This window comes from Callorhinchus milii, unplaced genomic scaffold (genome assembly GCF_018977255.1).
Source record: "Callorhinchus milii isolate IMCB2004 unplaced genomic scaffold, IMCB_Cmil_1.0 Scaffold3, whole genome shotgun sequence".
Lineage (NCBI taxonomy): Eukaryota > Metazoa > Chordata > Chondrichthyes > Chimaeriformes > Callorhinchidae > Callorhinchus > Callorhinchus milii.
In genome coordinates, this window is record NW_024704744.1 from 29,872,697 (window position 1) to 29,886,733 (window position 14,037).

The 14,037-nt window shown below is 39.7% G+C and overlaps 1 protein-coding gene across 3 annotated transcripts in view; it reads right to left on the bottom strand.

Annotated features, from left to right (window-relative positions):
* Window positions 1-909: 909 nt before the first annotated feature.
* LOC103182327 (A-kinase anchor protein 7) overlaps window positions 910-14,037 on the bottom strand; it is an 83,550-nt gene continuing 70,422 nt past the window's right edge. For 2 of the 3 annotated variants that reach the window (XM_042333032.1, XM_042333030.1), the window contains exon 8: window positions 910-2,859. In XM_042333032.1, the coding sequence (XP_042188966.1) occupies window positions 2,591-2,859 (269 nt within the window). In that variant the 3' untranslated portion in view covers window positions 910-2,590. Of the gene's footprint in view, window positions 3,651-14,037 lie in introns of all 3 variants that reach the window. The other variant, XM_042333031.1, reaches the window with a different exon arrangement.

Sequence of the window (14,037 nt, forward strand, 5' to 3'; positions counted from 1 at the left end):
GATGTATTCAATGCATTTTGAATCATCAATGTAAAAAACAGGTTACAATTCTACCCTTTGAGAATTACACACACAAAAATAAGCCTTTTTTGAATAAATAAAGCAAATATTTTTAGGGTGCAAACATTGAATTCTTTTGTTCTGTCCTGGCTGGATGGTGCCATGGATTAGGCAGAGCAACAACAAACTAGGTGGCATCTACAATCGCAGAGATCTTGTGACTGAAAGCAGGAACTTTGCCCGCTTTTCCACTCCTAGCTCAGAGGTACTCAGGCCAACTGCAGTGTACCAGCTTGCTGTCTGGATAAGTTCATCTAACTCAGCACAGATACGATTTTGAGCTTGCCAACATCTTCTCTGTATGGTTTACTGATTAGTGGTATATGAACTAGTGGAGCTGAATATTTTTACAAAGAAGGGGCCCAAGAAACATAAGGCAAGAGAGTTACGCAACATAATAAAGCACCCACAAAACACAAAATACTGCAGATGCTGGAATCTGATACAAAAACAGAGAGAGCTGGGAAAACTCAGCAGGTCAGGCAGCATCTATGGAGAAAGGAAAGTGAGTCAACGATTCGGGTCCAAGGCCCCTCGTCAGAACTGGCGAAGGGTCGTGGACCCGAAACGTTGACTCACTTTCCTTTCTCCATAGATGCTGCCTGACCTGTTGAGTTTTCCCAGCTCTCTCTGTTTTTGTTTATAATAAAACACCAATATGGTTTAAAATACAAGGTTTGAGGGTTAAAAAGCCTTCAGTCTTTGAAGAAAATATTTCTCATACATGAAACAATCACGGCACTAAATGTGAGTTTATACTACACCTGCCAAAGTATTCTTTTTAAAGTGCTGTTGAAATATTTCACCCGTACATTTGTTCAAAACATTACACAAAAACACACACACCCCTTCAGGAATAAACCTTTTATGCAAAACCAATTGATTAATACAATGATTTGTCTTTCAAAACATAATTTGCAATCACAGTTCCAACCATTTACTGATGCCAATAACCACATTACTGATCGATAATGACATTTCAAAACTAGTCTTCGGCACATGGATTAGCACACCACAGACCATTTTCTTTCACCACTTGACCTGCATCAAATCACAGTTAATCATTTTAAAATTATTTTATTGTGTTAGGTGTTATTGGCTAAAACCACCGTACAGTGTATTCAATGAACAACAAAATCCTTATATAAGCATTATTCAAGTTATAGAGTTGAATGCTGGAAAAAGTGTTTTTTATACCCTCTTCTAGTCTGTGCAAGGAAGTCAAGTGCATTTGATTCAGGCAGTGTTTGTTTAATGGCCCTCTCCTTGCTCGCTTCCTTAGGACAACATCTAGTAGTTTTCAAGCAACGTATGAAACATTTCACTCGGATTCTTTGGATTGCTATTCCTTGGGTTTAAAGAAGTTAACTCTGAAGTAATATTAGAAAGGAGCTTTTGGCAAAACTCAATGAGAAATCAATTTCGGCTTTGATCACATTGCCAAATCACATTTCAGCCACTCTGAATTATTTATTGCTCTGAAAAATTCATGTACCCATTGGCTCAGTGAGATACTTTGAGGTCAAAATAAAATTTTGGAACATAAGTCTCCAGCCTTGAAATAGACATTTAAGTCCTCTGAGCACATTGAATCTGCCTAAAAATATCAACCCGGGGTAATCTGGCTAATACAGATATAGAGCTGGAATAAGCAACACTTGGGTAGAAGCTGCTTTGATATGTATTGAAAACCTGCACTCTACCAAAATATATAAAAATATTCTAACTAGAGGTATTCCCAATATATATGCCAATATAAAATAAACTGAAATACGACTAAAATAATGGAGCAATATTTGGTATAAATACTTGGCTGTATAAATAAGATGCCCCCTTCAAATTCACACCTTAAAGTCACGGAGGCTTAAATCCTAGGTAGATCATTAAAATCTCAGAGCCTGTCTCTCTGTTGGTCCCTTTGGTGCTTGGCTGGTCTGAAACTCATGCAGGTTTAGACTTTGTTCTAAGATAGGAGAACAGTCTTTAGCTGTTAGAAAAACCTGCTAGCTATTGCATAGAATGATGGAAGAAATGTGTTAAGTTCTGTGCAACAAGCTGGCAAACACTGATAGTGCCAAGCATCAACATTTATAAATTCATTTAAATGCATTCCATTTCACAGCCTACGCTGTGTAGCTATCTATCTTGCCAAGATGGACTGTAAATAGCCTAAGATATACTGATTTTAGTTAGCACCCTGACTTATTTGGCCACATAAACAAGTCTGAATCAAATGCAAGTAGAATGAATGCTCTTCAGAAGAACAGCTTCCTTCCCGAGGGTTGTAACCACACAAAGAAAAGTCTGCATTCCTCCAGTAATTTCTCCTTGGCAATAGACATGCACCGATCTTAGTTCACCAATGGCAACTGAAACAGCCAAAACATTTGCAAAAATAAAAGCAAATATATTTTTACGTATATATAGTTGTACTGAAGATGCATTCGGAGCAGGAATAATGCATGCTAATGAAAAAAAAATCAATAAAACATCATTAAACTTTAACATTTTCATCAAATCTGGGTTATTCTTAATTTTCAATGGTCTGAGTCCCCATGTCCTCTGAAGTGGTATCAATGTATTCTGTTTGTTTTGTCAAGTCATAAGAACCAATGCTGAGAGTTAGATCCTGCTGTTTATAGTGCTTCAATTGAGTACATTTTACAGCCATTTCATTACGAATTTTCATTTGAGTCTCTGGATGGGACAGAAGTTCTTTTATCTGATTAAGTTTGCTCAACACTGTCATGGTTTCTTTCTGCACAGCATTCCTAATTACGGCTGATTCATGTTTTTTCCCTGAAGAAAAAAGATAGAATGTGTTTCATTTAACAGAAGCTGATTGAATCCCGCTGATCAATTTAATCTTTAAATTAAAGTAGTGTAAAATAAATGCAGATTGTGCAGATAGTACAACCATTAATATAAATAAATATTTTAATATCCATCTGCGCAGGTCGATGTAGCTTACATATACCTACGTTTTGCAAAGCAAATAATCTGCATAGTTTGTTGCATTGGTTGATACACGTGAATCACATTAGAGTTATGACATACATTTCTTCTACTCGTGTTTCATTACCTGCTACAATTAAAAAAAAGATGCACAAGTTAATTCAGCGAAGGTGGTTATGCAGAAGAAGAAAAACAATGTTCCAGGTATTGGAGATCTTCCTGTTCTAACCCAAGGCATTCAGTAAAAGGCCACAGTTCCATTCAGTAGATGCATTGGGAGCCTCGGAAGAATGAATGGTAAAAGGTCCAGGTTATTTCCATATCACATTTGAATTTAACTAAGGAGGCAGAGACAACAAATACTGCCATCTTAAACAAAACTGTCCTCTCTGCATATATTAAACTTTCTGTTTTAAAATATAAGATTTTCATGTACAGAGTTCATTTCTTGTCATTGTCTGTGTCGGATTTCTTAGACACTGAGGTGTTTTGCTCCCCATTAGTCTTGCCCTGTTTTGGCTTAGTTTGGGTCTCTTCTATGTATTGTTGTACAGCTTTAATGACAGCGGTCTCCACTAGTCGTTTACTCAGACTGACCAGCTCCTCCTCATCAGGTTCTCTCCCATCCTTTTCTCCTACACACCATAACAAACAAAATAGATCAGGTATCACTTTTGGAGCAAAGCACACTAAATAAATCTTTACTTTATTCATCTCTTACTTGAGACTGAATCAACTTCTGTTAAAAAATGCCTGTTTGTGGGACTTTACTGTCTGCAAACTGGCTCCCGTGTTTGCCTACAAATACACAATGACTTACACCCTTTGTGACGTTTTCACCCGGTACAGCGCTATGTTAAACGCAAGGGTTATTATTACTGTAGAATCTGCTTACAATGCTTGGGTTATGCAACGGAAATATAATAATAACAATCCCTCAAGAAAAAAACAAACAATAATAAATTGGTCACTTCAATCCATGGCTGTTTGTGGGACACTGCTGTGCACAATTGGCTGCCGCGTTTCGTCCACAAATATATAGTCAATTCACTTTACAGTTTATTCTGTGAAGCACTTTGAGACGTCTAGAAGACGTGAAAAGCGCTATATCAAATGCAAGGATTATTATTATTATGATACATGCTTCATCTTCGTTTTCTATCAAAGCTGGACTTTAATGTGTTGGGCTAGAAGGCTTAATTTTGTTTCTAAGAAATGAATGGCTGTACATTTTCTAAAAAAACTTCTTTGAAGTACAGAAATGCCTAATGAGAATACACCAGAACAAAGTAAAAACCTAATGTGTAGTATTATCAGCATTACATACAGGAACAGCTGTATCCCAATGATTTCACACGCTAATGTAGTCTGAGGCTTGCCCAGTACAAAAAGGATAGTTAGATCATTAGCAACCAGAGACTGACCATTCTGACAACCAGAATGTCATACTTCTTTCTTAAACCTCGTAGTCCATGGAGTTGTTTTTTCACCCTGGGTACAGCCACTGCAGAAATTTTACTGCAGAGAAAAATAGTACTTTAATCCATCATGTTTGTCAGGCTCCCTCACTAGCTCCCTCACTGGAGTCATTATACTCTAATCCCATTCCCTTGCTCTTCTCCTGTAAAGTTAATTATTATTATTGTCCTCACATACTTATCCAATTTTAAAGGTTGTTTGGATTCAGTTTCAACAACATTTTTGATTGTGTCAGACATTTCACATTCTAACCATATTCTGTATATAAAACGTCTCCCCTCTTTTTTCTCAATTGATGTATTTTGTTAATGGCTTCTCAATAGTAAAACACAGTCTCTCTAGTTACCTTTATCAAAATATTCACAATTTAGAAATGAGGCCAAAGTGAATGACCAATTTTACTTTTTTGTCACATTCACAAATTTTGTTTACTAACACCATGTAGAACCAACTGGCAGGCAGAATCTGTTCCAAATAGGGCTCTTTCTACATTCTTTAAAGTGAGAGAGCGATCATGATACTGAGGATTTTCACTCACAAACACAGTCAATTCACTTTACAGTATATTCGATGAAACGTTTTGAGATGTCTCAACAATATATCAAATGCAAGGATTATTATAAGATAAACTTCAAATCAGGTTTCATTATTGAAAGTTTAATCCTAAAAATGTGAGAGCAGAAACGTTTGGTGCAAATTTATGAACCATTTATAATTATTTGCAAAAATATGTTTTTTTGTAAATCTCGCTGCTTTTGTACAATTTTGGATACACATTCAAATGGAATCAGAGCCATGACCACCCAGTGAGATGGAGCATGTGATTGTTGTAGAAGTCTTGGATCTTGTACTTAATCCAAGTAGATTAAAACAAGATTGCTCCTTCCTAGAATGTGACCACATTACTGTGGCTCTCATTTTAATTTTAAAAAATGTTGCACAGACATTATACATAGAGATCAACAGCTGGGTCAATGCTGTTTGCTGAACACTTGAGGCAGTGAAATAGATTTTCAGAGACTGACGCCCCTGGGTATGAGTCAAACTACACCTGAAACCATGTCCTCAGGTGATCCACCAGCAGTGTAATAGGGTATGATCACTGGTCAGTGCTTCTGCATTGTGATTTCAACAATAAGTGACTGGTGCTGTCACAGCGCATGTGCCAGAAAGCCAGCCAGCTCCAAAGTGACAACTTCAAAGTGGAGTATTACGAGAAAGGAGAAGGGAGTTTTTTCTCGTGTTCTGGTCAACAATCACCCAAATAAAATTGATCATTCACTTCATGGCTGTTTGTGGCACTTTGCTGTGCTGCCATATTTGCCCACAAATCACAGTCACTGCACTTTACAGTATATCCTGTGAAATACTTTGGGATGTACTCCCGATGTGAAACGCACTATACAAAATGCAAGGATTATTATTTTTTTTAAATACCTGGGTGTAAGCCTGACTCAGTTGGTAGCAATCTCATCTCTGAGCCAAAGGTTGTGGGATTAACCCCATGTAAGGACTTGAACTAACATAGTCTAAGATGGCTCCAGTGTAGTGCTAGGAGTGTGTCGCTTTGTCATTCTTCGGATGAGATGCTGAACACAGGTCCCGTTTGCCTATTCAGATGGACGTTAAAGATACCGTAACACTATTTGATAAGAGAAGTGAGTTTCTACTGGAGTCCTTGCAAACAATCCCCTGAATAAAATTAGCCATTCACTTCATGCCTGTTTGTGGGACATTGATGTGCACAGATTTACTGCTGCATTCACCAACAAATATGCAGTGGATACTGTGAAGTGCTTTGAGACGTCTTAATATAATACAGGGCTGTATCAAATGCAAGTAGTGCTGAGTAGCCAGATCATCAGGGTGTTGTGAAAAATAGCTATACCTCTTAACAGGTGGAAGAACAAGCATATAGCTGATAGCGATGAACAGCAAGCTAGAAATGTGTGTACAATGAAAATGCTTTGTTCCCAGCACCTGGTCATCTCCTAGTGATCCCTGTTAAAACAATTTTTAGTGTTCATTCTAGGTTTTGAATGAAGAACAAATAGCTTCAGATATTGTGAAACAGACACAAATGAGGACAGTGAAGCTCAGCTGAGGATACCTTCAAATAATAATGGCAGAGCTATATCATGAAGCATTGAACCCTGATTCATTAAATTGCAGCATGATGCCCCTCTTCCACCGACCCAATAAACAGTCCAGTGTTTTAAACATAAGAATTACTAAATGCAACATAATATGGAAATGAAAAATAAAAAAGTTAATTTGTAGCTGAATGGCTCTAACACAATCCTAATAATGATAATCCATGCAATTATGGGTTGCTTGGTCAGGACACTGGAAGAAACTCCCTTCTGTTTTCTAGTCTTGTCACGGGATCTTTAACACACCCTTCAAAGTCTCATCCAAAGGATGGCACCTCTGGTAATATGGTACTCCCCCAGCACTGCATTGACTAGGAGCTCAGTCTAGACTGGGCTTGAACTCATAACCTTCTGACTCAAAGACAAGAATGCGATTGACTGAGCCAGGCTGACATCTGAATATCATGACATCTCTAAGCTAGGGTACAGGTCATAGATGTTTTTCTGTCTTTGTCTTCTCGTTAAGATAAACTATAATAATGTTAACCAATTTCCCTGTTTTATAGCGGTCAGAACTATTCCAATATTATTTACAGTCAGGAGTAACAGAGTCGGTGTGCATTTTATTTCCCTGGCAACGTTACTCTAAACTTCTCCATCAGAGAAATGCCATCTGCTAATACCAGGCTGACATTTCCATTTCACAGACATTTAATTTACAGTACTACACCTGCAGGAATACTGGAGTAGTACGTTTTTTGTGCTTATATTCATAATTAAGTGACTGGCCTGAAAGTCAAAGGTCTCTTTTATCACCCTTTCTGAGCACATGCTATACTAGATTTTCTGCTTGCCACAGATTTCCAATGTAAAAATAAGTTCAGAACTCAGTGTGATGTCTTGCTTCCTGGTGTTCTAATGTAATGGGTCATGGAACAGTGGTTTCATGCTCTCAATGCACCACGTGATGAGCTCACATTCACAGCTTCCCCATGTGGTGGAGGCTGGGAGCAGTGGTATTACCATAACTGAATTTGTTTTTACACCTTCTAATGATCACAAGTCACGCTTGAAGAAGCAACACGTCTGAATGGTGTGATGTGAGAGCAGCATGCAATCAAAAGTGAGAACATTCCCCCCATGTCTGTTGACAGTGATATTGAGTGGAATTACAATTCTATTGTAATTCTATCTAAGCAGAAAATCATATGCTTGCATTTATTTACTTACTTCAATGAACTCGGTACAAACCCATTAGCTTCCTAGATTAAGGAGGGAAATTTTCAGCCAGCATCAGACAGCCTGCAGCTACTCACCATTCAGGCTTACACCTGAAAAGGTGGTGGAATTGTATCCAATCATATAGTGCCTTCAGGAGAAGAGGGGAGATAACTCAGGGCAAAGATCATAATAGGTGTATTATCTGTTCCTGAACATCTCCAACTCCTCTGCAAAATGGATAAATAAAAATAAATCTTCACCTTTCCTCTTCTGAGCTTGAGTCTGTGCTCCTCTTTTTTGGGCCAACATATCTGACATACGTTGAAACCCATCACCATGCTAAAGAGTATCCAGACTAGACTGAAAGTTCCATGCATGCCACTTACACATAGTAATTTCCCCATGTCTGCAGTGGTATACATACTCCCTTCCCAATGACAGAAAGTATTAGACTCAGGTTAGCAAGAGCCAAGTCTTCGGGACTCCAGATTGGGTGCTGGAGTTAACCAGCTAAAACTGCACATTGTGAAAGCTCTCTTTCAAGCTTCCTGCTGCTTATCCAGCTAGGACCATCCTATCTGTTAGAGATTTGGCTTGCAGTGTTCACAGGAGCTGAGCTCTCCCTTGTTGCATAATTTTTGATCATGTTAAATATATTAATAATAATAATAATCGTTGCCTTTGATATAGTCCTCCAGACGTGAAAAGCGCTATATCAAATGCAAGGATTATTATTATTATTATTAGTGCTTTCACATCTTTTAGACGTCTCAAAGCGCTTCATAGAATGGACTGTAAAGTGAGTTGACTGTATACTTGTGGGTCAAATGCGGCAGCCAATTGCGCACAGCAGTGTCCCACACACAGTCATGGATTGAAATCACCAATTTTTTTTTGAGGGATTATTATCAGGCGTGTGGAGTAAGGAATCTTGCCCAAGGTTTCACCCTGCCAGGAATCGAATCCAGGTCTCTCGCTTGCAAACCGCGTGCTCTAACCACTGAGCTACAGGACTCCACCCACCCACTAAGTTGGGTTCACTCTATTTATATTCCTAAGAATCCTGAAAACTTCCATAACCCTTCTTTCATCTGAAGAAGTTTCCTATCCTTACCGCATTCCTCAGTGACACATACTCATAAAAGCTTTGAATGATGCTATTATTGGGAATACTCAGAAACACTTACAAATCGTCTGTCATGAGCTAATGAAAAAGGACTTTCTAACAGAATGAATAGCCAAGGAAACAATGTTCTGTTTTTCAAATAAGGATGTCAACGAGAGAGGTAATATCTTACTTCTCAGAGCCAAAAAAGTATTTCCTAAGACAGACATCCAAACGTTCTAGCTGTAATAAAATGGAAAACTTTGAACAAACAAAACAGAAGAAAGCCAAATACGGTTATGCTTCCTGCAAATACTATAGAATAACAGATAGGACAGATTTAAGAGTCACAAGTAAGGAGTTCAAACATCATAAATCAATAAGTAAACCTCCAATTGTTTATATGAGTCATTTGAATACCTCTGAATTTTTGTTTGATATCCTTTGGTATATCCACAATGTGCTTAATTCTCTATTTGATAACTGAAAAGGATCCTCTTGCACACTGCATACTCCTACAGCAGTGTCACTTTTATTCAGGAAAATATTGATTGTTCGCAGTTGCTTCATTATTGCACTTGTGAATCCCACACCATCAGTGCCATTGCATAGTTTGCTGTGCTACTTCATTCTGCTCTGATTATTTTCAAAAGGTAAAAAAAGTGCTGTTGTTTGCTGAATGTTTCGCAATGCACAGTGACCATCACCAATCTCCAGTTAACTTTACACAATTATGATGACTAAATCTGTTGTGTTAACTTGAGAAAAATTGAGTACAGATGTTGATGAGTCAGAGCAAAACTGAACATGAAAAATATACATACTATATACAATACCTAAAAAAAAAGTGGTCACTCAATCCACGACTGCTTGTGGGACATTGCTGTGTTCATTTTGCCCACAAATATACAATCAATTCACTTTACAGTATATTCTATGAAGTGCTTTGAGACATCTAGAAGACTCGATGAGTCGCTACATCAAGTGCAAGGATTATTATTATTATTAATACAGTTTACCCCTCCTCGCTCCTTCCCTTCCCTCCCCTCACCCTGACCATTTCCCCCCTGCTCGGTTCCTGACCCAACTGTCCAGAGCCTTGGGACGTCCTCCCGACGTGAAAGGCGCTCTATAAATGAAATCTTGTTGTTGTACATTTATCTTGTGCCATTCACATTGGGAGACAGTCTCAATGTGCTTGACAGTGCTGAGTGAGCACCAGAGCTGGGGTGTGGGAGCCAAGGGGAGGGTGAGGTAAGATGATGGAAAGCACTGTCAAAGAGGTAAGTCTTGTGACAGATCTTGAACAATAATAATAATAATATTTGCATTTGATAGAGCGTCTTATCATGTCATTGAGATGTCTCAAAGTGCTTCACAGAATATACTGTAGACTGTATTTTGTAGGGGAAACACGGCAGTCAATTACGCACAGCGGTGTCCCATAAACAGTCGTGGACTTGAGTGACCAAATTATTTATTTATTTATTTTAAAGGGATTAGTATCCCCAAAAAGCGATCCACCAATCGACTAACAACCGGGTTCCTGCTTAATGCCAGGTAAACAGAGGCAAATGGAGTAAGGAAACTTGCCTTAGGTTTGCCTTGCCCAGGAATCAAACCCAGGTCCACTCGCTTGCGAGGCGACTTGCTCTAAACAATACACTACGGGACGTCACAGAGGAGACTGGAGGATTCCTGAGACTGTGTAGGGTGTACGTGCTGCGAGTGGTCCCACATCCTGAGTTTGTATGATTTGTTACTGAGACCCGTGGTGAGGTGAAGTGACGTATAAGGTGAGGGAACAAGCAAGTTGGAGGGACTCCAAGATGGAGTTCCTGAGAGTGGCTTCAAAATGACCGAAGGGTGCTCGGCCGATGGGTGGGGGGGCTCATAAAGCAGGCTGGAGCTCCTTTAGTGAAGGGAGTAGCAAGGCAATAGAGTTTGAGGAGATCGCAGAGGTGGGGATCAATGAGACAATGGAGGGATTTAAAAGTACCAGCACATCCCCAGCAATACATTGGAATTCAAGATCCTTATTCTCACTTTTAAGAGGGAAAAGGTAGCAATGTTAAGAAGGAGGGGGAAAGCTTGGATGTGGAGTTTGAAAGACAGTTTCGAGTTAAACAAGACACTAAGGTTCCACCCAGCTCAGCGAAGTTGGAGGGTGCATCTTGGCAGCATTTGAGGTGAGAAGGCGTTGATGGGAGCGAAGCAGGAGAGCCTCTGTCTTGTCAACATTCAACTGAAGAAAGTCAGAGTTCATGCATGACTTGATGTCTGAGGCAATCGGTCAGATCAGCAGTGGTCCTGAAGTCAAGAGTGACAGAGGTTGAATTGGATGTCACCACATACAAGTGGAAGTGAGACTCATGTCTGCGGAGGACATCATTGGGTGAGGAACGGGGGGGGGGGGGGGGGGGGGCAAGGATAGAGCCTTGAGGAACACCAAGCAACTGGGCGTGGTGGTAGGAGAAGCTGTATGAAAAGAGAGTTGGTGATGCAGAGATCGGTAAAGAGTGATAGGATAGAATCATGAATCATGAAGATAGAGCACAGAGGTGGTGAAGTATATTGGTCGACATTTTCAAGGAGGCAGACCTCCGGTCACAGAGGGAGAAAAAGTCTCTGGCGAATATGACCAAGGCAGTCTCAGAAAGGAAAGAGTGAAGCTGGGAAGCAACAACTCATTTCAGCACCTTGGAAAGGAAATAAAAATAATCCTTGCATTTGATATAGTGCCTTATCACATCTTCAAAACGTCTCAACGTGCTTCACAGAATATACAGAATATAAAGTGAATTGACTGTATATTATGGAGTCCTGTAGCTCAGTGGTTAGAGCACTCGCCTTGCAAGTGAAACATCGGGGTTCAATTCCAGGCAGGGCGAAACCTTGGGCAAGTTTCCTTACTCTGCAAGCCTAATAATAATCCCTCCAAAAACAAAAATAAATAAAAATTGGTCATTTTCAATCCACGACTGTTTGTGGGACACTGCTGTATGCAACTGGCTGCCGCATTTCGCCCACAAATATACAGTCAATTCACTTTACAGCATATTCTGTGAAGCGCTTTGAGACGTCTAGAAGATGTGAAAAGCACCATATTAAATGCAAGGACTATTATTATTAACAGTCACTTGGGGGGACATTAGTTATAATGATAATTATATTAGAATAGTAATCCTTGCAAAATGTTTCAGTTGTGTAGAGAACTGTGTATGTTGTAGATATCCTATTTATACACAACAATTTCTCTAAAACAGCCATAATGAGAATGAACAATTTTAGTTGAGGAAGTATTGGCTAGGATAAACTCCCTTCCGTTTTCAAATAGTGCATCCATCTGAACAGGCAGATAGGACTTTAGTTTAGCATCTCATCCAAAGGACAGCACCTCCAACAATTTATCACATCCCTAGCAATGCATTGGAGTTCAACATCCTCATCCGCACTTTTGAATTCATCCACCGTCTTGCCTGACCCTACCTCTTCAACCATACCAACCCATCAGGCACTGAGCTGCTTCATGTCTCCGGCGTTGCCTTCCTCACCATCGGAAGTCAGGCTTTCTGCTCCCACTCTCTGGAACTCCATTCCAGAGGCCCTTCACCTGATACCTTCCCTCACCTCTTTCAAGGTCTGTCTCAAGACCTGTTTCTTTGACTGCTCCTTCAGTCATCTTTCCTCTCCCCCAGCCTCCCTGGCCCTTCCGAATCCAACCCCCAGCTCGGATGCAAACCCTCGATTGTCCAGCACCTTTGGACGTCCTCCCTACATGAAAGACGTAATTTATTATTGTTGTTTTGTTGAACTCCAAAAATCTTTGGATTTAGACACAAGAAACCTACTAGCCAGGCTGTCACCTGGGCAAATTAATTACTCTGAGAATGTAAGTTATTCTGCTGTGACTTTGGGTCTGTGAGCATAGTTTTTCACTCAAAGTAAAAACAGTAGCTGTGACATTTTTAAGGGATACACTGATATTTAGGGCATTTGGTTCTTTTTTGTTTGTTGCTAAACTGTAGGGCAATGTCAGTCGCTAGTGCCTACTGCACAGTCAGTCTTGAGTTAGGTGCTGTTTGGAAATATCAGCTGACAGGATATGAACCTCCTGGAAGATTTTTTGTTTAAAAAAACATGCAAGGTAGGTTAAAGCTGATAATTTTAACAGCAAAAGGAATTGCACCTCGTATAGTTTGATACATAAAAAATGGATGGTTCTGGGATGATTAGAGAATTTCCATTTGCACATATACGTGGTGCAAGGTGGGGGACTGGCATAAAAGGTAGCAGGGCTGTGCTGCCAATGATGCACATACATGTCGAAATCACTCTAGACACATCTAAAAATAACAATAATCTGTTTGTTTGTTATAGTGCCTTATCAAGTTTTCACAGCTTCTCAAAGCACTTCACAAGATATACTGTATAGTGGAGTTGACTGTGTATTTTGTGGGTGAAACACACCAGTAATCCACTTGGAAAGCCGCAGTTCAATATTTAATTATTTTCTTTCTCTTGTTGAAAATGCAACACAAGTTTGAATTTTTCAGTGTAATATCTCCAGGGTATTCTCCTGCAGCGCTCAGTTCAAGCAAATGGAAGATGGCTATCAGCAAACTAGAGGCTTAATAAGGCTGCTGTCCTTTTAGTTCTCAGGGAAAAATCAGTTCATTCACTGCTTTCCACTGGCACATTTGGAATTTATCCTCTCCCCCCACCAATTAATTTTTGAATCGTTCCCTCTTATTCAGCACCGTGACCTGGTTTGCCAGTCGAAGCATTCCCCACTGTAACAAACAGCTTGCTAAGCAGAACATCCCCTTCTCCAAGATAAACCCGCAACACTTCTCGCTTTACGAGGTGGCCACAATGTTATGTATTCTCCTCCTTCCCTTTTGTTTTAAAACAACATATTGTGGGTTTTCACCTTGGACTCGAAAGCAACTCTCTGGCCAATTAAGATGAGTGAGTGCTGACCATAATGCAAGGGATCTCTTGGCTGTTCAGGAACGATGCACTGCCTTGGCTGGCTCTCAGCATTCACTGATCACACAACTGGACAGGCAGCTTTGCTGCTGCTCAGTGATTTTGTTAAAATAAAATCAGACAGCCTTCTCC